The sequence below is a fragment of the Carcharhinus amblyrhynchos genome, chromosome 2 (assembly GCF_965287045.1).
Source record: "Carcharhinus amblyrhynchos chromosome 2, sCarAmb.v2.hapA, whole genome shotgun sequence".
NCBI lineage: Eukaryota > Metazoa > Chordata > Chondrichthyes > Carcharhiniformes > Carcharhinidae > Carcharhinus > Carcharhinus amblyrhynchos.
Genome location: NC_137325.1, coordinates 2,680,151 through 2,703,474, shown reverse-complemented (window position 1 = coordinate 2,703,474; position 23,324 = coordinate 2,680,151). Strand labels below are relative to the sequence as shown.

The window sequence follows — 23,324 nt, the reverse complement described above, 5'->3', positions numbered from 1 at the left end:
ATATATAAAAAGGAAGAGGCTGGCTAGGGTGAACGTTGGTCCTTTAGAGGATGAGAAAGGGGACCTAGTGGTAGGGGATGGGGATATGGCTAAGGTATTGAATAACTTTTTTGTTTCTGTCTTCACGGAGGAGGACGTGAATAATTTGCCGGGTGTTAGCGATGGAAAGGTAGTAGGACTGGAGGGTCTTAATGACATTACTGTTACTAGAGAGGCGGTGCTCGACAGACTGGAGGGGCTGATTGTGGACAAGTCCCCAGGACCGGGTGGAATGCATCCGAGGGTTCTGAAAGAAATGGCAGAGGTGATAGTGGATGCCTTGGTGGTTATTTTCTAGACGTCGCTGGATTCCGGGGAAGTGCCGGAAGATTGGAAAACAGCTAATGTTACGCCGTTGTTTAAGAAGGGTGCCAGGCAAAAGGCGGGGAATTATAGGCCGGTTAGTTTAATGTCTGTGGTAGGTAAAATGTTAGAATCCGTCATTAAGGAGGAAATTGCGAGGCATCTTGAAGGGAATTGCTTGATAGAGCAGACGCAGCACGGTTTCATTAAAGGGAAGTCGTGTCTGACAAATTTACTGGAGTTCTATGAGGATGTGTCTAGGGCAGTGGATAGAGGAGAGCCGGTGGATGTGGTCTTTCTGGATTTTCAGAAGGCGTTTGGCAAGGTACCTCAAGAGGTTTTGCAGAAGGTCGAGGGACATGGAATTGGGGGTAGGGTGTTAGCGTGGATAGAGGATTGGTTGTCAAATAGGAGGCAGAGAGTGGGGGTCAACGGGTGCTATTCGGATTGGCGGTTGGTGACTAGTGGGGTACCCCAGGGGTCGGTGCTGGGGCCTCAGCTTTTTACCATTTATATAGATGATCTGGAGGAGGGAACCGAGTGTAGGGTGTCGAAATTCGCTGATGACACCAAGATTGGGGGAATGGCAAATTGTGCGGAGGGTGTGGAGAGTCTGCAGAAGGATCTAGATAGGCTGGGCGAATGGGCCAGGAAATGGCAAATGGAATTTAATGTTGGCAAGTGTGAGGTGGTCCACTTTGGTAGGAAGAATGGTAGGAAGGACTATTACTTACGTGGCGAAAAACTGCAGCAGGCGACGGTGCAGAGGGACCTCGGGGTCCTTGTGCATGAGTCGCAAAAACCCAGCTTGCAGGTGCAGCAGGTGGTCAGGAAGGCGAATGGGATGCTGGCCTTCATAGCGAGGGGGATTGAATATAAAAGTAGGGAGGTGAGGCCGCAGCTGGAGTACTGTGTGCAGTTTTGGGCGCCGCACCTGCGCAAAGATATTTTGGCCTTGGAGGGAGTGCAGAGGAGGTTTACTAGGCTGATACTGGAGTTGAGGGGGTTGAGCTATGAGGAGAGGCTGAATAAACTAGGCTTGTACTCGTTAGAGTTTAGAAGAATGAGGGGAGATCTCATTGAGACATATAAGATGATGAATGGGATGGATAGGATAGAGGTGGAGAGACTCTTCCCGCTCAAAAAAGACAGTAGGACTAGGGGGCACAGCCTCAAGATAAAGGGGGGGCGGTTTAGAACAGAGTTGAGGAGGAACTTCTTCACTCAAAGGGTGGTGAATCTCTGGTATTCTCTGCCCGTTGAAGTGGTGGAGGCTACCTCGCTAAATATTTTTAAGACGCGGGTTGATGGGTTTTTGATAAGAGAGGGGATTAAGGGCTATGGGGAGAGGGCGGGAAAGTGGAACTGAGCCACGACAGATCAGCCATGATCTTATTGAATGGCGGGGCAGGCTCGAAGGGCTAGATGGCCTACTCCTGCTCCTATTTCTTATGTTCTTATGTTCTTATGAGTCCAAATAGTCAAACTGATCTGTTGAAGTTACATCATGAAAGTATTTGAAGACCACAATCATTTGGAAACAAATTCAGAAGATTAATGTACTTATTAATCTAACAAACATAGAATCCCTACAGTGCAGAAGGAGGCCATTCAGCCCATTAAGTCTATACCAACCACAATCTTACCGAGGCCCTATTCCAGTAACCTCACATATTTACCCTGCGAAACCCCCTGTCACTGGGATCAATTTAGCATGGCCAATCAATCTAACCCACATATCTTTGGACTTTGGGAGGAAACCAGAGCAGCCAGAGTAAACCCACACAGACCTGGGGAGAATGTGCAAACTCCACACAGACAGTGACCTGAGGCTACAATTGAACCCGGGCGCCTGACGCTGTGAGGCAGCAGTGCTAACCACCGTGCCACCATGCTGCCCATATTCACCACAGGAAATCTATAGCATGTGTGAACACGGACACAACAGCATGACTCTTGAACCAATCAGATTGAGGAAAGGCAGGGCAATTTTATCCAACTTCTCTGGAAACCCACCCAGTGGGGGTAACTATAACTCTGCTGGAAAACTGAAGGGATTGGGTGTAATGTTGATTTCACACCTGCCTGATTGTACGCTCTGTGCAAGTCAGTGAGTAGTATTTGAGTGGGTGTAAAATTATCCTTCTCTTTGATCCCATGAATTCCCCACCCAGGGAGTTAGGAAGAGTACAGTTACCTACACGTGAAGTATGAAGCAATCGTTTAAATTAAATTTAAATCATGCACAGAGAGCAAAATAGCAATTCGGAAAGAAAGATAAGATTAAGAGAAATTGCAATCCTAATTTCATTTTGAAAAAGTGAGACTCCAAACTTGTAAAATTACCTCTTCTGGGCTCGAGGGGTTGATTGGCAATAATTGTTAACTGACCTCACTGTTGTAAACTCACTTCCACCTGAATACACCAGATTGAGTTTTCCGTCATGTTTAGCGGGTAAGAAATGAGTAAGTACAGGAAAGTTCACGCAGTTACATGGATTTCAGTGCTGACCATTTCAGCCAGATACAGATCAGCTTGAACTGAAACAGGGTAACCTGCACTGTACAATCTGTATTTAGTTGCACATGTGTGTGCTGCAGAACTTGCTGGGTTTTATGGAACCATTAATGTACCATTAAGCCCAAGGCAGAATCATCCATGCCCTGATTTAAAGCAAACGTTTTATCCAGTGTCTACTGATGGTCAAATACTTCAACTATTTATAGAAAAGTGTATTCATGATTGTGTACAAAATTTAGTGAATGTTGTATGTTCTTTCATGGATGTGACAAGGCTAGCATTTTTTGCCTGTCCTTAATGATGCTTGAGAGGGGACAGGTGAGCCCCCTTCTTGTATTGATGCAGTCGTCCTAATATAAAAACACTTATACAGTGCTGTTAAAGAGAGAATTACAGAATTTTCACCCAGTGACAGTAAAGGACTGGCTGATATATTTCTAAGTTGCCTTGGTATGAGACTTGCTGCAGAATTTCAAGGTGATGAAGCCCCTTTCATCTGTTGCCATACTGGTCTCCTGCAGATGGTTCACCCTGTTGCCTGTTCACCAGAAGTGGATGCTTTAGATCGTTTCATGAAGAAATGATGAGTTGGGAAATAATTGATACATTTCTTGTCGTACCGTGAAATTCTGAAAGACTAGAGGTTTATCAGAGAATATTAAGGGGGCCATTCAGTCCATTGAAAATGCACTGACTCAGTTTTTTCTTTATCTTACCCAGGCCCTATCCTTGTAACCACACATATATACTCTGCTAATCCCCTAATCTATGCATCTTGGGCCACTAAGGGCAATTTAGCATGGCCAATCCACCTGAACTGCATATCTTTGTACTGTGACTGGAAACCAGAGCACCCAGGCGAAACCCACGCAGACACAGAGAGAAAGTGCAAACTCCACACAGACAGTGACCCAAGCCAGCAATTGAAACCAAGTCCTTGGTACTGTGAGGCAGCCGTGCTAACCACTATGCTCCTGTGCCACCCTCAAATTCAGTGAATGAGTGTGTTGACTTGTTTGTCAATAGTTCCACACCTTGAGAGTGATAGGAAGTAATTTCATCGTTCCACATTGTCTTGCCTTCTCAACTACCAGTCAGAAATCCAGGATATCCACAATTGTATGACCATTTACATTAGTATGTGGAAAGTCCTGGACAGCCTGCTGTCAGTGCTAAATCTCAGTATGATTGCAAAATAAGCTAATCAATAAATATTAATTCTCCTTTAATATGAAGCCCTACTGGAACTGGAGATATGATTGATGAGCTAGCAGTTGATTTGTTTGTTTGCACGCTTTGATTGGCAGAATTCAAGTAAAACTCACTAATTCCCACTTTGAGTGCAATGAACATTTACTATTCTAGGATTGCAGAGCTGAATCTCACATTATAGAGAACTGATTAACAGTCAGCATATCACAGTGGGCACAAATATAGAACACAGTAGCCACCTGGCTCGGGGTTGGATTATACAATTGGATTTGGGTATCTTATTCACTTATACACTACGTGTCATGTTGCTCTAGAAGTTGATTACATTCTGAGACAAACTGATGGTTTGAGATTATAAGAAATAATTAACATAATTTACGTAATGATTTGATAACATACAAATGCAATAATTATATGGATCCTTTAATTTGTTTGTTCAGAGCTAATCTAGTCAACAGCTTTGCCAATTAGTGCTTATTGGTGTTGACTGAACAAATCTGCATTGTTATTTGCTTCAGTTGTTGTCGCTTTTGAATTTGCCTTGGAACTGCTTTAAAACGTAGGCATTTTCCTAAATCCACATTCAAAATGGCATTTTGGAATATTGCTCAGATCTTCCATTCTCTGGATTGTTCTACCCCAGAGGTAATGCGGAGGGTGCACTAGGTGACCCCTTCAGACCTTCTCATGGGAATAACACAGGAAGTTTCAACTTCTGTTGAGCAATTTCCCTGTATCTGGAAGCCTCTGATACTCTGATTTGAAGTCAGAGAATTTGGATGATTCCAACTCATTAGCAAATTGGGTTCCAAGGAAAAGCAGGAAGGATTAAACACTACTGAACACCCCAACTGGCCACCCTATCCCCTAACTACCACTACTGCCACAACCACCTGACAGCCCTTCACTCTCCTACCTTCTCCCTGTAGTTTGTTAATGTAACTGAAACCTGTGAATTTACTCGTGTATGACCACTAGTGCTTTAAAAACTCGCATGACTCTGTTTCCGCCAATGTTCCTACACTACACTGAAGGACGCTAGGTGTAGTTACATAGCACATCTCTCCACCGGCCTAGATTGGTTCTAAGGTAGACAATAGGAGGCATTCCAATGGTAACTCCCACTCCATTTCGCACCAATCTTCAGTTTTCTCACTTCAAGTTTGTTCAGTAATTCCTAATGTTATAAAGTGGAGGTTGATTCCCCTACTGACAGCTGACACCGAAACCCCCCAAAGAGGACTACCTCATCTCATAGTCTGTAAACAGTGTGTGAGAAGTGGTGTGACCTGCTCTTCAGCAACTTCCAGCAGGTAAATAAAAAATAAATCCCTAACACTCTCTCCAAAATCAACATGTAACAATTTATTTATTTAGCAGTTAACAACTTTACCAAACTATTTACAAGCTGGATGAAACAAGCTTCTAATCGAATGCTGTTCCAATAAATACAATTCCCACTCATTTACAAAAAAAAAATTCAGTTACTCTCTAAATTGCAACCAGGCTTTGTGCTTGGCATATTCTCTGTTGATTCTTCTTTCTTCTTTACTATAAGATGGGACTTTGAGCTAAGAGCTGTGAACTGTGACAGGTGGCAGTTGCTCTCTCCTTTTGTCCCACTACTCCCCTTCTTTTATACCTGTGATGACATATCAATATTTCCCACAATAGGATTGGTCCTGTGTTGTCAAAGACATTAGATTTAAATTTAATAGATTCTTAGTATCTCAGTGCCTGATTCAAATTGCCTTGGTGACCCTGCTGCTTGGCTTTCCAATACAAATGTTTCAGTTTGGGCACTCTGTATGCTCTTGAATTTTTTAACTCTCTTAGCAGACAAAGCGCCACCTTCTAAATGGACCACACAATGCTTTCCCCCCAAGCATTTTACAATTATCAATCTACAATTACTCTACTCAACCTCGCAACACTAAAGATAAACTATTTAACAATGTGCAAATAATATGAATCTATACTGTAGCATACCAGATAGATTCTTTATTACATTTCATCCTGTAATACCTTCTAAGCATCTGTTTGAATTTCTTATAAAAACAGGTCCCTAAAGTTGGTGGCACAGTGGTTAGCACTGCTGCCTCACAGCGCCAAAAACCTGGGTCACTCTCTGTGCAGAGTTTATACATTCTCCCCACGTCAGCGTGGGTTTCCTTCAGGAGCTCCGGTTTCCTCCCACATTCCAAAGATGTGCGGGTTAGGTCGATTGATCATGTTAAATTACCCCTTAGTGTCAGGGGAGCTAGTTAGGTTAAATGAATGGGGCTATGGGGATAAAACCTGGGGGGGGATTGTGGTTGATGCCAGCTTGATGGGCTGAATGGCTTCCTTCTGCACTGTCAGATTGTATGAAGTGCCTTTCTATTATTTCAGTTACCCTTTTCCCAGTCCAATTTCCATATTTCTACTTACTACTGGTTCTCTTTTGGCCACTTTTGTTCTGTGTTGGATTCTCAGCTTATCCACGTCCAGAAGTGAAACTATCCTGCGTGAGCTAATCAGAAAGCTTCTGGAATTTGAAGTCCTTCAAAGTGTTGTCCTCTTCTGCTTGAGAAGAATGAGTATAATTATCCATCTGTTCTTACCAATTAAAGCAACCATGGGGAACATTCAGACTTATCAGTGAGATGTTGATAAATGTGAATAATCAATATTAATTCCAGGATTCTGACTGCTTCCTCTGTCAGTCTTGGAATCAATATATTGAAGTTTAAAGTTTATTTAATAGTGTCACAAGTAGCCTTACATTAACACCACAATGAAGTTACTGTGAAAATCCCTGAGTCGCCACACTCCAGCCCCTGTTCAGAAACATAAGGGAGGAATTAGCACGGCTAACATACCTAACCAGCACGTCTTTCAGACTGTGGAAAGAAACTGGAGCACCCGAAGGAAACCCACGCAGACATGGGGAGAACGTGCAAACTCCACGCAGACAGTGACCCAAGCCGGGAATCGAGCCCAGGATCCTGGCATTGTGAGGCAATAGTTCTAACCACTGTGCTACTGTACCATTGCTGCGTGCTTCTGAATTATCCTCATTCCCTCTGCATTGCATTTTTAGAAGCCCTTGTTCTTTAAACCAGATGTTTGCTGGTGACTTGGAGTTATGTTAGTTCAATCCACCAATTAAAACTTCAGCAATTTTGAGTTTGACACAAGGCTTAAGCACAGGAATCAAAAAATGTCGTTTGGACATCAGCGAATCATTTCTGCAGGTCTACATTTCAGAAGGAATAATCTAAGTGTTGACAACACATCAAAAGTCAGGATCAGTGCCAGACAAGGGGATCATAATCTTTTATGAGGAGGAATCCTCTCAGGGACAACTCAGATGAAGATGGATCAGGGAAAGTGTGCGGAGCTTATCCTTTCAGTTTTTGTAACACTTTTTAATAGGATCTGCAGAAGGGAGAAGTTAGCCCAGTCAGGCAGAGGTTATCGGCACTTGTGAACATTGAACAATATGGGGTCCATTATACATGGAGAGACTTGAGCACATTTATCCTACAATGTCACAGGGCTCTGTCAGAGTAGAATATCATAATTCTCATCAGTGAATCATCTGCAATGGTTTCTCTTCCCATACCATTACTTCCAGTGTCCTCCCAGGATCCATCCCCAACCCCTACTAGTTGACATTTACTGACTACCCCTTGATGGTACCGTCTGAAAACTCAACTGTTTTCACATATCGTAACTCTGGTCTTGAATAACCCAGCACACTCCTGTCTGACTTCCCAAATCCTACACTCAGTAAACCTGAGATCACCACCCCTGTGCTTATTGACCTGCATTATCTCACAGATAAGCAATGCCTCAACTTTAAACCACATGTTCTTGCTTTCAGATTTATCCACAGCCTGGCCCCTCCATATCTCTGAAATCTTCCTCAGCTCCACAATCCTCTGAAATCTCCATGGTCTTCAAACTGAGCATCATCAACTTTCAATGTTCTGCCACTAGCTGACGTGCCTTCAGCTGCAAAAGCCTAAAACCCTGAAATTTCCTCCCTATGTTTCAGTCTCATTTTTCTTCTTTTGGGCACGTTAGACCACAGCTTGGGCACTGTGTGCAGTTCTGATCACCTCATTACAGGAAGGAGATAATTGCATTAGAGAGGGTTATAGAGGAGATGTACGAGAAAGTTACCAGGAATGGAAAATTACAGCTAATAGGAAAGATTGGATAAGGTGGGGTCGTCATCCTGGGAACAGAGGAGACTGAGAGAAGGTTTGATTGTGATGTGGCCCTGGGTAGAGTGGATGAGAGTGACCTACTATCTTAGGCAGAAAACTCAGTGACAAGGGGCCACTGATTTAAAGTGATTGATGGAAAGATTAGAGGGGAGATGAGAAAATACGTGTCCACCCAGGGGGTTGTGGGGGATCTGGGACTCGCTGCCTGAAAGGGTGATAGAGGCAGGAACCCTCAACTCATTGAACAGGTGTCTGGGTATAAATCTCAAACGCTGTAATCTCCTGGGAGTTTTTCAGCTGGTTTGAACACAATGGGCCAAAGGGCCTCTTTGTGTGTTGTAAACGTTCTATGATTCTGTTCTGAAAACCTATCATTTGGACCAAGATTTTGGCCATCTTCCCTCAGGGCTTATTACAATGGTGGAACGTCAAATGTTGTTGTAGAATACCCCTGAGAAACATTCTGTGAGGTTTATCTGTGATAAAGGTGCTATATAAATGTTGTTGTCACGGGTGCAGCATTCCTCAAATCACCTCTTCACCTTAACATGTTTATAAAGCTACTTTTAGGATGAGATGAGGATATTGTTCAGTGACATTCCAATTGGATTGTGTTCCATTTGAGAGGCAATGGGTCTGATATTGCCATCGTGTTGTGTTTGTTTTCAGGCGCAAAAACTTGGTAAAATTGGGCACGAGGAAAGTAGTGTGATCCGTGCCTGCCTCCACGACGGTTCCCACTTTACCAAGGCCTGAAAATGGCTGCAGTCGGGACTGTGTTCAAAACGAGCGCGACAGCCATTGAAATGTATTTGCATGCGTTTAAATTGACTCAATGGGCTGCACGCCTAACCTTACCGGCACTTCCCCCCCCCTTTACCACTGCGTTCACCCATCAGCACAAAACAGACACGCTCCACGTAAATCCGATTCAGGCACTCCGTCAGTGAGAGTGAATGAGGAGATCCAACAGCTTTCTGCTTGAGAATGGTGTGTGGGGAGGGAGGAGAGTGGGTGCGCTGCCTCCTTGCCTGAGATCAGTAAGGAGGGAGGGGCACGCAATCGGTCTGGGTGGCAGAGGGGGTGCGGGGGGGGGTGCTAAGGGGGTCAGTCATGTTGTGGGGGTGGGGCAATGCCTGTGAGGGTCAGGGGGAGGCATTATCCGGCCCGGGAGCAGTGTGGCAGGGGAACCACATTCTATCGGAGGTACCGATTGGAGCTGCAGGATTTCAGGATCATTAAGCTCCACCCAGAGGCTTCTGTAGCGCCGATATTTTCTCAGGCAGAGTGTGTATGGGGGTGCCTGAGAATGGGTCTAAAAGCCAAACCTGAAACACTCCCAGTTTCAAGTCTGCCCAGCACTTAGGGCCCTATTTCACCATTTTGATTCTATGTGCCAGCTCAGTAAGGATTCAGCATGATCACAAGATAGGTTTGAATATAGAATACTATTCAGTATATTCTTTTTGTGATATGTGAGCTACATCTGTCTCTTATCATTAATTTCAATATATAAGGCTTGGATTGTGTTGTTTCAAGCAGAAAAGGCCAAGGAGGAGACAAGCTTGAGGGGTACAGGATTGGGGGGTACAAGATTATGAGGGGTACAGGATTGTGGGGTACAAGATTATGAGGGGTACAGGATTGGGGGGTACAAGATTATGAGGGGTATGAACAGGGCGAATAGGAAGCAGCTGTGCCTCTTGGTTGAGGGGGTCAATCAGGAGGGGGCAGAGTTTTAGGATGAAGGTCAGTAGATTCAGAGGGGATTTGAGAAAAAATAATTTCTCGTAGAGATGGTGGGAATCTGGAATGTGCTGCCTGGGAAGGTAGTGAGATCAGAAACCTCACAGCCTTTAAAACATAATTGAATGAGCACTTGAAATATCATAATATTCAAAGATATGGGACAAGTGCAGGAAATTGGGATTAGCGCGTCTTGAGTGACAGATATTGTTAGTGCAGACTTGATGGGTCAGTGCACTGAATGTCTTTATGATTCTAAAAAATTCTGGATGTTGTCAATATTGGCAGCAAAATGCGCTAATAATCTGGCTGCCTCAAGCTAATTGGCTCCTGTCTATCTTTGTTTCAGACTGTAATTATTTGTATCTCATCCTGGAGTCTCCCTATTCCTACTCTGGCTCCGGAGAGTTGGTTAGCTCAGTTGGCTGGATGGTTAGTGATGCAGACATCAGTTCTGGTGCCGGCTGAGGTTAATCAGGACGGGCCATCACAACCTTGCCGCTCGCCTGAGGTGTGCTGGTCCTCAGGTTCAATCAGCACCAGTCAGCTCTCTCCCCCATAGGAGAGGCCAGCCTATGGTTGTCTGGGACTATGGCAACTTTACCTTTACTCTGGTTCTGAAGGTCGAAGGTGAATTATGTTGTGGGCATGCTGACATCATTGCACGTGTGGGCGGAATGAATATAGCAACGGAAGAATGGTGGTGTGATTTTTGATGGTGATTGTTTTGTGTATACACCAAATTTTTATGTGTGCAGATCACACTTGGTAGCATTATCAAGAGTTACAAAAATAGGTTCTTCAGCTGAACCAGTTCAAGGTGGAGATTGTCCTTCACCTCAGGAGTAACCTATTCCCAGATGTACAGTCCATTCTCATAACTCTTCAATCTCCTACTTTAAATCACGATGTGTCATTGCCTGTGCTTCAGCCATTAATTCCTGTAATACATTCTAAAATCTGTAAGAAAAAAATCAGCTGTCTGTCCTAAATCTCTGGCACTTCGTTGTATCTCGTAGAATCAGTACAGTGCAGAAGGAGTCCAAACCGACTCTCCAACAGAGTTTTTACCCAGCTTATATCCTGCCCTATCCCTGTAACCATATGTATTTACTCCACTAATCACCTTAAACTGCACATCTTGGGATACTAAGGGGTAATTCACCCATGAATGATCCCTTATTCCTTGTTCCTTAATCACTGGAAATGCTTGCTTCCCATCTCACCTTATCAATCAGTTCATTATTTTAAACACGTCCATCAAACCATTCATTTTTCCAACAAAAAGCTCTCCCGGTTTGTCCAGATCTTTTTTAATACTTATTTTTAACATAGAAAGCAACAACTTACTGATTCAAAATTGCACACTTTCTGTTGCCAGAATATTGCACACAGTAGAGCAGCAGTCTAAGGTTCTATATTGATTTGCCGTTGTATCATTGTCTTCCATTCACCGATTCCTGCAATAAAAGCCAGTATTAAGTTCATTTTGTTTCTGGTCTGATTCAGTTTGGGTGCTATTTAAGTGTCTTATGAAACTGAACCCTTTGCTTTTTCACCAACACTCGGGCTTTCTCTATTCTAAAAATAATAAACTGTGTCACTTAAAAAGAACAAAATGTACTCACCTGACTGATATTAAGTTCCTTCTTCCCCATTACAGACTCTTCCACCATCTCATCAATACTCTTCACTCTATCCTTTGGTCCTCACAGTTACTTACTGTGTCTCTTATTGAGGGATATTTGTAAATTCCAACACCATTTTCTTTAGCCCGATAGCCAAATAGTTGATGGTTGCAATCTCCGATAGAGCCACCCACTTTAACCATCTGAGAAATGTTTCTTGACTCATACATCCCCTCACTCAGTCAAATTTTAAACCAATGTTCATGACACAATGGGAGATTGGAGAGAATCTCTACCTCAACCTTACACAGCCTGTGAACGAGATTCATTCCACAGACACACTTAACATTAAGGTTCAGACATCACTGATATTGAGAATGTTCTGAAAAAGGACCACACACTACAGTAAAAAGAAGCAGACCATATAGACAAGAGGCCCATGATAATGACATCTGTGATGAGTGGGATTGGGGCCATGGTGTCTCATGGGATTGACAGTAACACAGCTCATCATAAAAAGGAGGCATAGATCAGAGGAGATATGGAATGGGGTTAATTCTATTTATATTTGTGAACATTATGTACATGTTGTCAACACCCGTGCCTCCGTTGTGCTGCTAAATCTGTCAAACTTTCCTAACCTCTTCTCTGTCTTGGTGCCTCCCCAACATCCACAGCGGAGGTGGAGCAGCCTGCTGATTGCTACACCCTCTTGTCTGTGATGACCTGGGTGGGCGTCCTCTGGGGGACCGAGACCTGGAGGCCCCGGTCTGCTTTGGATGTCCTGCAGTGGGGCAGGTGCTCCCTCCTCAGTCTGTGGAGCTGGAGGTGATGGGGTCACAGGGAGAGGGGATTTGGATCAGCCGGATACTCCTGGAGTCACCTGGGCAGATGGCCTCAGTGAGTCATAGAGGTTTACAGCATGGAAACAGGCCCTTCAGCCCAACTTGTCCATGCCGCCTTTTTTTTAACCCCCTAAGCTAGTCCCAATTGCACGTATTTGGTCCATATCCCTCTCTACCCATTGTACACATGTAACTGTCTGAATGCTTCTTAAAAGATAAAATTGTACCCGTCTCTACTACTACCCCTGGCAGCTTGTTCCAGACACTCACCATCCTCTGTGTGAAAAAATTTTCCCAGTGGACACTTTTGAACCTCTTTCCTCTCACTTTAAACCTACGTATTCTAGTTTTAGACTCCCCTATCTTTGGGAAAAGATATTGATTATCTGCCTTGTCTATGTCCCTCACCATTTTATAGACCTCTATAGGTCACCCCTCAGCCTCCTACACTCCAGAGAACAAAGTCCCAGTCTATCCAGCCCCTCCCCCTAACTCAATCCATCAAGTCCCAATAGTATCCTTGTAAATCTTTTCTGCACTCTTTCTAGTTTAATAATATCCTTTCTATAATGGGGTGACCAGAATTGTACATAGTATTCCAAGTGAAGCCTTACCAATGTCTTGTACAACTTCAACAAGATGTTGAACTCCTGTATTCAATGTTCTGACCAATGAAACCAAGCATGCTAAATGCCGCCTTCACCACTCTGTCCACCTGTGACTCCACTTTCAAGGAGCTATGAACCTGGACCCCTAGACCCCTTTGTTCTGTAACTCTCCCCAATGCCCTACCATTAACTGAGTAAGTCCTGCCTTTGTTCAATCTACCAAAATGCATCACCTCGCATTTGTCTAAATTAAACCCCATCTGCCATTTGTCAGCCCACTGGCCCAATTGATTGAGCTGCTGGTCCCCCAGAGAAGGGCACCTGCTGACTCCATGAGGAGAAGGGTCAGCTGGAGAGACCCCCTGCCCCTCTCGTGTTCACACTGATGGATGTCACCGAGGGCTACAACAATGCAGTGCAGCTTCTGCAGCAGTGCAGGACCAATGTCCTGGGCCAAGGTCTCCCTGGCAGCCTCCGTCCTGCCAATGTTGTCCTCGGTGTGTTGGAATTCCAGCGTTATCGCCTCAGAGTGAAAGCAGACAGACTCCTCGATGAGGAACCAGAGAAGAGCACCATTGATGACCCATCCCAGCGCTCAGCCACACCCTCCACCAGCTCTGACACACATACCTCACGGGCACAAAGTTCTCGAGCAGACTCAGGCCACAGTCTGGGCCTCAGCGCACAGTCTGGGAGACAGCGCGTGGTCTGGGACACAGCAGGCAGAGGCAGGGACAGCGAAGGTCGCCAGCACTCAAAGGGATGTCGGTGATGACAATTCTGCTGAGTTATGGTCAGGTGAGGAGATTCCGGGCTCCATCCTAAATCCATTGCTGGAGCTGCAACGACAATCATTGGAATGTGATGTGAGGGATGTGAGCTGTAATCCTCAGACTGTGTGCGTTGAGGCCCAGACTGTGCGTTGAGGCCCAGGATGTGCATTGTTGGTGATCTTGAGTCTGTTTGAGAACTCAGTGCCCGTGAGGTGTGTGTCTCAGTGCTGGTGGAGGGTGTGGCTGAGCGCTGGGATGGGTCATCAATGGTGCTCCTCTCTGGTTCCTCGCTGAGGTGTTGCCGGGTCTGGAGATGATGTTCTGGATCAAGGACGCCCTCAGGAGATTTCCACAGCAGCCTCTAAAAGAAAGGAGAGATAATTAATGCACAGCCATTGACTCGAAACTTGGACAAAGTGCTGGCAGTGTGACTGTCTGAGGGAGGATGAACCTCACTGCTGATGTCGACACGACTCTTTGGTGAACTCGATGGTTTTACTCTTGTACTTTGTGACAATCTTGATATCGGCCGCTCCACTCTGCTCTGGGACCTCTCCCTTCGATTGTGTGTGTGTGTCTCCTGTATAAAGACATACGGACAGTGTGATCAGGACGCCTGCCGTGTGTGGATGGTGACTGCAGCCATGGATGGGATGGAGATGCAAACTGCCGAGGAGATGAGGCCAGATGGAGATGTGAGGGTGTGTGAGAGAGAGTGAGTGGTGATGTCCTGTGAGCGGGTAGTGTGTGAGATCAATGAGAGCGTGTGCTGGGTGTTGTGTGTTAATATTAGCTTACTGAAGCTCTGTTGTATTAATGCATTCACTGTAAGTGACATCAAAAGTCCCTAGTGTGGGGAAACGAGAAAAGAAGTGGTCATGGCAGAGAATACACACCTGTAAATAAAATTCCGTTGCTCTAAAACCTCCATGTTCCCTCGCATCATTCTCCAGTATACAGCAATGGGCGAGTAATGAGTTGAGAGCGATGAGATGGTTGACTTACCCTTGGTGGCAGCAATGAGGTCATTCACCTTCTTCCTGGACTGGCTGCTGACCTTCTCTACGCAGCATTAGCACTGACTTAGAAGGTTTACTCAGATGCGACCAGGACTTGGTTTAAGTTATAAGGAGAGGCTGGATAGACTGGGACTTCTTTTCCTGGAGCACAGAAAGCTGAGGGGTGATCTTATAGAGGTCTATAAGATAATGAGGGCCACAGATCAGCTAGATAGTCAATATCTTTTCCCAAAGGTAGGGGAGTCTAAAACTGGAGGGCATAGGTTTAAGGTGAGAGGGGAGAGATACAAAACTGTCCAAAGGGGCAATTTTTCCACACAGAGGGTAGTGAGTGTCTGGAACAAGCTGCCGGAGGTAGTAGTAGAGGCGAGTGCAATTTTGTCTTTTAAAAAACATTCAGATAGTTACATGGGTAAGATAGGTATAGAGGGATATGGGCCAAACACGGGCAATTGGTCTAGCTTAGGGATTTAAAAAAAGAGGCAGCATGGACAAGCTGGGCCGAAGGGCCTGTTTCCATGCTGTAAACCTCTATGACGCTATGATCCACACTGTCACCGCCTGGCAGGCAGGAGTGGTGAGGTTGGCGGACCTCTTGCATCCCAGCAAGGCTGGAGGATACGGCGACAGACCTCGACTGTACATCCAGCAGGCGCTCCAGTGAGGTGTGACTGAGCCTGGGGGCTGCCATCTTCTTGTGGTTTGGAGCCATGTCTTAGGAGCAGTTCTGGGCTGCCGTGCGTGGCTACACTTTAAAAATGGTGCCTAGGGAGGAAGTAGTGAGCTGATGGCGGGACGGCCGAATTGGATGCCTCCCACAAGTGATCCAGCATGTTCCGCAAGCGTGCATAATTAATACGATGAGATGGTGCAAAACACCATTTTTCATGCCTGCTGCCACACAGCGCAATAGCGATCAAGTCCCACGCTCTGTCAATAGTGCGTCAGTAACAGCTAGCGTCTCAATATCACCTTTCTTTTTAGAATTCACTCAGTTGTAAAGTATGCAAGTTCTTAAAAATAATCACAGTGAATCATTTTTAATGTTAGAATATTTAATTGTTCAGGAAACATGGCCTCGTTGCCTGAGATTTGAACCACCTCGCTTCCCCTTTTCCAGATTTGATTTTCTTCCTTCAGTTTTTAAGCAGCAGTACTTTTTTTTTTATGATTTTCACATGTCATGAGGTGAGAATGAGAGTCATTTTTATGCCGTCAATGCTCTTTTTTTAAGTGGTTACTCAAGACTTTGCTGTTTTTGTGGTTTGGGGTTTTTAGTTACTGATGATATATTTGCACTTTGTAAATTAGTACAGCAATCATTTCTGCTGCTGTCAGTCAGTGCATCAAATTAATGACTGTTCATTTTTCAATGATCATTTCCTGACAAGTGTTGAAGCTGTTAGCTTGATGGATACTCAGGAGTCTATTTTTTCACATCTTTAACTCAGATGGCTGATTTACATTAGTATTTATGCACAGAGCTAAAAATAATGCCAAGCATTCTGCGATTCTTCAAGAAAAACGAACGATATAAAGTTTTAAGTTTATTTATTAGTCAGAAGTAAAGTTTATATTAACACTGCGATGAAGTTACTGTGAAATTCTCCTAGTCACCACACTCTGGCGCCTGTCCGGGTAAATGCACCTAACCAGATTTTCAGATTTTGGAAGGAAACCAGAGCTTTCGGAGGAAACCCATGCAGACATGGGGAGAACATGCAAACTCCACACAGGCAGTGACCCAAGATGGGAATTGAACCTAAGTCCCTTGTGCTGTGAGGCAGCAGTGCTAACCACTGACCACTGTGTTGCCTTAACATAAGAAATAACAGCCAGACTAGGGCACTCAGCTCCTCTAATGTATTTTACCATTGAGTAAGATTGTGTTTGATCTATCAATCTCAGACCCAAGTCTGAATATACTCAACGACTGACTATATACAGTGATAGAACTATTTTCCCCTGTCTATTCGTTTGAATAAAATCATTGGATCCATCTGGGAAAAGATTATCCTAAATTAGTTTGTCTAAATTATAATTAATATCATGGTGTACACAAAATCATTTATACAAAACCTCTTTCTCCTTTTGACAACACAGGTACTCCATTGATGAGAACACTAATGAGGAGAAATACTTCACCATCAATGAGGTTGATGGAACCATTGCTACCAATGATGTTCTGGACAGGGAGGATGTTTCCCAATATAACATCTCTGTCCTAGCAAGGAAAATCAGTAAGTACCGTGCATGACACGTGGGTAAGCAAACTCCCAACAAGTTTCATGGGGAATGAGGACCCTATAGAAATGATGTATATCACCCACTCAACATCCAGTTTCAGCATAAAACAACATTTCTTAAGATTACTAGAACCAGTGAATTACATTTGGATATTTAATCATGGTCTGAGTTGGGCTATTGAGAAGAAATTGCACTCAAAGTTGCATTATTATTTCAGAATTGAATTTCTTATTTAAGTTACCCTATAATTGATTTGCATGTTGGCACGCTAAAAATTCGACTTGAACCAATGCAGGCGGACAGCAATTTAGAAAATAACTTAAAACATTTTTCAATTTTTATTGGATGCGATGAAATATTGAGTGCAGAGTATTAGTCTGTGATCAGCATGGTACCCTGTGACAACAACAAAGGTTTATAATTACAGGCACTGATTGAAATGAGAGTGTCAATAAATGCCCATTGTGCCTTTGTTGGAATAAGTGATTTGGGCAGATTTTTTCTTGTGAAGTAATTTTTAAATTAAATTAACACGTGGTTGGATCACATTGCCATCATTTGGATCTCATGTAGACAAGCTTTAACATGACCAGTCAGCAAAGTCTTGTCTGTTTGGATTGCTTGCAATAAAAGAGCATTGAAGAATATTCTACAAAATAATGTGAAGGAGTGGGGAAGCAATTCATTCTGAAGGTGTATTTGAAGAAAGATTTTTTTGGTGACTTTTGAAAGCAGGAAGCACAATAAGAAAGTCTTCTATTTATATGTTTTCACTGTGGTATGAGGCTCTGACACATATAGGGTTAATGGGGGACTCAGTACAGAACCACCCACATACACAATGATGTAAGGCAGCACATGGTCCAGACCCAGGGGTCAGTGTGTGTTAAGCAGGGATGTGTAGAGATCTAAACATAGGGATAGCTCCATTCTGTAACCATTATTGTACATGTGTGAACAGTTTTAGTACGTAAGAAAGACATTAAATTAACCTCCTGAGCTCTACAAAGACATCTTTAAGGAACACCATTCTACAACTAACACCCTTCTGACATTCAGAGCCCATATATGCCTGAAAATGCAATACAGTTAATGAATTACTTTTGAAGCATAGTCACTGTTGTAATGTAGGAAACACGATGGCCAAATTATGCACAGCAAGATCCCACACACAGTGACGTGATGTCAACCAGACAATCAGTTTTTGTGATGTTGATTGAGAGATAAGTATTGGCCAGGGTACCAGAGATAACTTCCCTGCTCTTTTTCAAATTTTACAAATGAGATTTATTGGATCTTTGATGTTGGCTTGAGAGGTCAAATGGGGCCTTACCTAAAAGCTAATACATCCAACAATGCAGCACCCTGCACCACCCCTCAGTACTCTATTGCAACGTCTGCTTTGATTTCTGTGTTCCATTCATGGAATTGGTCCTGCTGCCTGTACTTTTAAAAAAGAATTTCAGGTAGAGGGAAATAATTTATGGACACTTGGTAAATGGGAATGGACTGAGAAACAAGTCTGAACCTACAGTGGGGAAATCGATGATGCAGACCAGGATACAAAACTGGAGAACGTCCCACAAACTGGGTAGAGTGAATCCATGAGGAAGCACTGAATCAGGAGAAGTATTGGCATCTCTACCTCTCAATAGCAAAAACGGGAAGGCAGATTACTATTGAATGACCATAAATTAGCAGAGGGGAGTGTGCAAGGAGACCTGCATGTCCTTGTACACCAGTCATGCAGGTGCGGCAAGCAATAAAAAAGGCAAATGGAATGTTGGCTTTCATAGCGAAAGAATTTGAGTACAGGGGCAAGGATGTCTTAATATAATTATGCAGGGTCTTGGTGAGGGCATACCTGAATATTGTGTGCACTTTGGGTCTTCTTATCAAAGGAAGGATGTTCTTGCTAAAGAGAGAAAATTTACCAGATTGATTCCTGAGCTGGCAGGACTGATGTATGAGGAGAGATTGAGTTGGCTAGGATTGTGTTTGTATTCGTTGGAATTCAGAAGAATGAGGGGGGAGTCTTACAGAAACCGATAAAATTCTAACAGGGCTAGACAAGATACTTGCAGGAAAGATGGTACCAGCCTTGGTGCAGACTCGATGGGCTGAATGGCCTCCTTCTGCACTGCGGGGATTTTATGATCCTATGAAGGGAGATGTCAGAATCAAGGATCACAGTCTCAGGATACAGGGAAAACTGTTTAGGACAGAGATGAGCAGAAATTTCTTCACCCAGAGAGTGATTAACCTGTGGAATTCACTACCGTAGAAAGTAGTTGAGGCTAAAACATTGAATGTTTTCAAGAAGCAGTTAGATAAAGCACTTGGGGTGAAGGGGATCAAAGGATATGGGGAAAGTTGGGATTAGGCTATTGAGTTGGATGATCAGCCATGATCATAATGAATGATGGAGCAGGCTAGAAGGGCCAAATGGCCTCCTCCTGCTCCTTTTTTCTATATTTCTATGTTTCTATTGCGCATTTCACCAAATAATCTGAAAGAAGGAAGTACTCACATTGAAATAATCCCTTCCCAAATATCTCAGGATGCTCCAAAAAGATTCACCATGATGAATAGTTGATGTGTTTCCGTGGATAAGTACATAACCCACATTTATAAATCATTAACACTGTGCTGGAATAGTGAAACAAAATGGAAGAATGAGAAAGACGAGCTATTCCCTTAGATCACAGTGATTGAAATATGTTTGGATGGTACACAGGACAGAAACATGTGGGGGTGATGGTGCTCTTTGTCACCAGTTGGAGAGCTGGCCAAATTTGGACCCGAACATTTTGCTCTTGGTGTCACTGGTTCTGGGAGTCTCTCAGGAGGTTTACAGCTTCATAAACGTTGATTGGACTACTTCCAGTGTGGCTCGCAACACCCATCCTGATTGTAAAGGCACCAGCAAAAACACAGCATCTCTCCTTCCAATTTCCAGGCTTCTATCTCTGTTTCCCTGAAGCTGGGAACTCTCTTCCTGGCTTGCTGCTACATTTCAATTGCTTCTCTTTCCATCAACAGCCTTACTGAGAATTTCACAGCAGCTGGTGTGAGCTACATTAAGAGTGACAGGTTGCCTTTAAGAGGTACAGGTGAGTTGCAACTCGTGATAGACACACAGGCACCAGGGTCTCCTGCTGTGTGTAGGACCGGTCTGCCTCATGTATGTCAAGTTGTACAGTGAGATCACATTGATGAGATGGTGCTTTGATGTTGCCTGTCCCAGTTGGACTGGGGCTGGGACAATTGTGCATCACCCTGTAATGGGTTGAATCACATTTATCCCTCTCTCTGTTGTGTTAACAGCCTCCAATAGCCCCTTTAAGATTCAATGGTCAGACTGCTGAAGAACCAAAGAAGTGAGTGCTGCTTTCCTGATACATGGACTGTTCAATACTACCAGATCTCACAAAGTGCTCATTAAAGAGGAAATTGGTCTTTCATTAACATGAATGAGAGGCTCAATGTTCTTTTGCAGCAGTAACTGGAAATGTTGAAATATGAACCACCCCAATGCTTGATTTGATTAGATTTATCATTATCACATGTATTAGCATATAGTGAAAAGTATTGTTTCTTGTGCGCTGTACAAAATATACCATTCCTAGAAAAGGAAAGGAGAGCATGCAGAATGTAATGTTACAGTCATAGCTGGGGTGTAGAGAAAGATCAACTTAATGCAAGGTAAGTCCCTTCAAAAGTCTGACAGTAGCAGGGAAGAAGCTGTTCTTGAGTCGGTTGGTACATGACCTCAGGCTTTTGTATCTTTTTCCCAAGGAAGAAGGTGGAAGAGAGAATGTCCGGGATGTGTGGGGTCCTTAATTATACTGGCTGCTTTTCCCAAGGCAGCAGGAAGTGTAGACAGTGTCAATGGTTGGGAGGCTGGTTTGCATGATGGTTTGGGCTACATTCACAGCCTTTTGTAGTTTCTGGCAGTCTTGGGCAGAGCAGGAGCCCGTACCAAGCTGTGATACAACCAGAAAGAATGCTTTCAGTGGTGCATCTATAAAAGTTGGTGAGAGTTGTAGCTGACATGCCAAATTTCCTTAATTTTCTGAGAAAGTAGAGACATTGGTGGGCTTTCTTAGCTATAGTATCTGCGTATAGTGTGACATTGGACACACCTCTGGCCTTTTGAGGTTGGTGTTTTTTGCCTGAGCTTTTTTAGCTGAGAAATTTGACCTAATGGGGTTGAACTTCATCACCCAGAATCTCTCTGACATTTTTGCAAATTGGATAATGTGTCTTCTCAAAAATATCTGTAGGGTTCATTAGCTTGAGTTTGAGTCTTGCAGAAATCCTGCAATATTTCTTCGGTAAATAGATTTGCAGAAGGTTGTTTGGAGAATTGATGTATTACTTCTTTGATATTTAAATGAGGATTTTGGAAAACGAAGCACTGCCAGACATTTGGGTCACTTAATTTTGATTAATTATATCCTTGAAGCATTAGTCACAGCATTTGTTGTGCTAACCAAATAGCATTTTTATTTAATCAGAGCACTAGGCAATAAAAAGAATGACATAACTCAACTAAATTAAATAAAATTGCTAATTCAATCAAAAATGAAATAAGTTATGCATATGTTTGCTTAATTTATATACATTTTTAACCAACCACTTATGAGTAATTGCAAAAAGTATTCTATTTGTGTCTATCTGGGGGATGTGAAATTAGACACAAGGAGAGAAACGTGGGTTTTCAGAAGAACTCATAAGCTGATCCAGAGCAGTCTGCTCCAATCATTGCTTTCCAATTTATTCAAAACCACTTCAAAAATTTTGCATTAATCATTTAATCGTTCTGACTGCTGACAACACCTAGCTTTATCTCAGCACCATCCAGTGTTTTAATGGCTTGTCTGAGATTCAGAGCTGGGTGAGCAGAAATTTCCTTTAATTCAATATTGGGAAGACCCTTCGTCCTTCAGTAAAACTCAATTTTCTAGCTCCCAACTCTAAATCTTCCCATGGCAGTCTGCCATTCAACCAGGTCACTGACCTTGCTGTAATATCTGGCTCAGAGATAAAGGTCTGATCGCTTAACCATGCCATCACTAAGACAGCATATTTCCAGCTGGAGAACCATAGGATTATACAGTGCGGAAAGAGGCCATCCAGCCCATCACGTCTGCACTAACTCACCAAAAGAGGATCCCACCCAGGCTCTGCTCTCTTCCCTATCCCCATAATCCCACACATTTACCACGGCCAATCTATCTAACCTGCACATCTTTGGACTATGGTGGGGGGGCGGGGGAAAGAAACCAGAGCACCCAGAGGAAACCCACACAGACATGGGGAGAACTTACCAATTCTGCACTGATGGTCACCTAAGGCTGGAATTGAACCCAGATCTCTGGTGCTGTGAGGCAGCAGTACGAACCACTGTGCCACCATCCCGCCCAATTCTGTCCCTGCCTCGGTTTATCCGCTGCTGGAACATTCATCCAATACCTTTACAGCTTCCAGACTTGACTATTCCGTAACACTCCTGACCAACCTCCCACATTCCCTCCACAAGCTGGCGATTTGCAAAACTTCTACCTCCTCTACTCTAACTCGCATCAAATCCTGTTCTCCACTCATCTTGCCCTGGCTGTTCTACATTGAACCAATGCTTAGTGATGCATCCATTTTAAAATTCCTCCATGATTTCACTCCTCCCCAACTGTATAATCCTCCGTTGCCTTACAATCCTCCTAGATATCTGTGCTACTCTAACTCTGACTGCTCAATCACTCCACCACTAACGGCCGTGTTTTTAGCTGTCGGGACACTGAGCTCATGAATTTGTCCCAAAACCATTCTGCCTGTCTGTCTCTCTGAGACACCCCTTTAAACCTGACATGTTTGACCAAGCTTTTGGACTTCTGCCCTAATTTCTCCTTAAGTTGTTTGCTGACATGTTTTGTTCAATTCTGCCTCTGAAAGTATGTTGAGATGTTTTATTAAATTGTAGGTGTGATAATCGAGCAAATTGTTTTCATCCTGTGCACTGGGCACTGGAAACAATTGTTTGTAGAGTTATTTGCTTTGCAAGGCTGGGGAATTAGGAATAGACTAATGTGATTCTGGAAGACATTGTCTTCTGACTGTGGGGTGCTAACACTCTGCTCACTTCCCAGAGAGAGCTACACCACTA

General features: G+C 43.7%; 1 protein-coding gene across 2 annotated transcripts in view; it reads left to right on the top strand.

The window, feature by feature from the left end:
* Nucleotides 1–23,324, top strand: part of LOC145360102 (cadherin-12-like) — a 547,570-nt gene that overhangs the window by 455,201 nt on the left and 69,045 nt on the right. For both annotated transcript variants that reach the window (XM_080215073.1, XM_080215065.1), the window contains one exon: nucleotides 17,015–17,151. In XM_080215073.1, coding sequence (XP_080071199.1) covers nucleotides 17,015–17,151 — 137 coding nt within the window. The remainder of the gene's footprint in view (nucleotides 1–17,014; nucleotides 17,152–23,324) is intronic.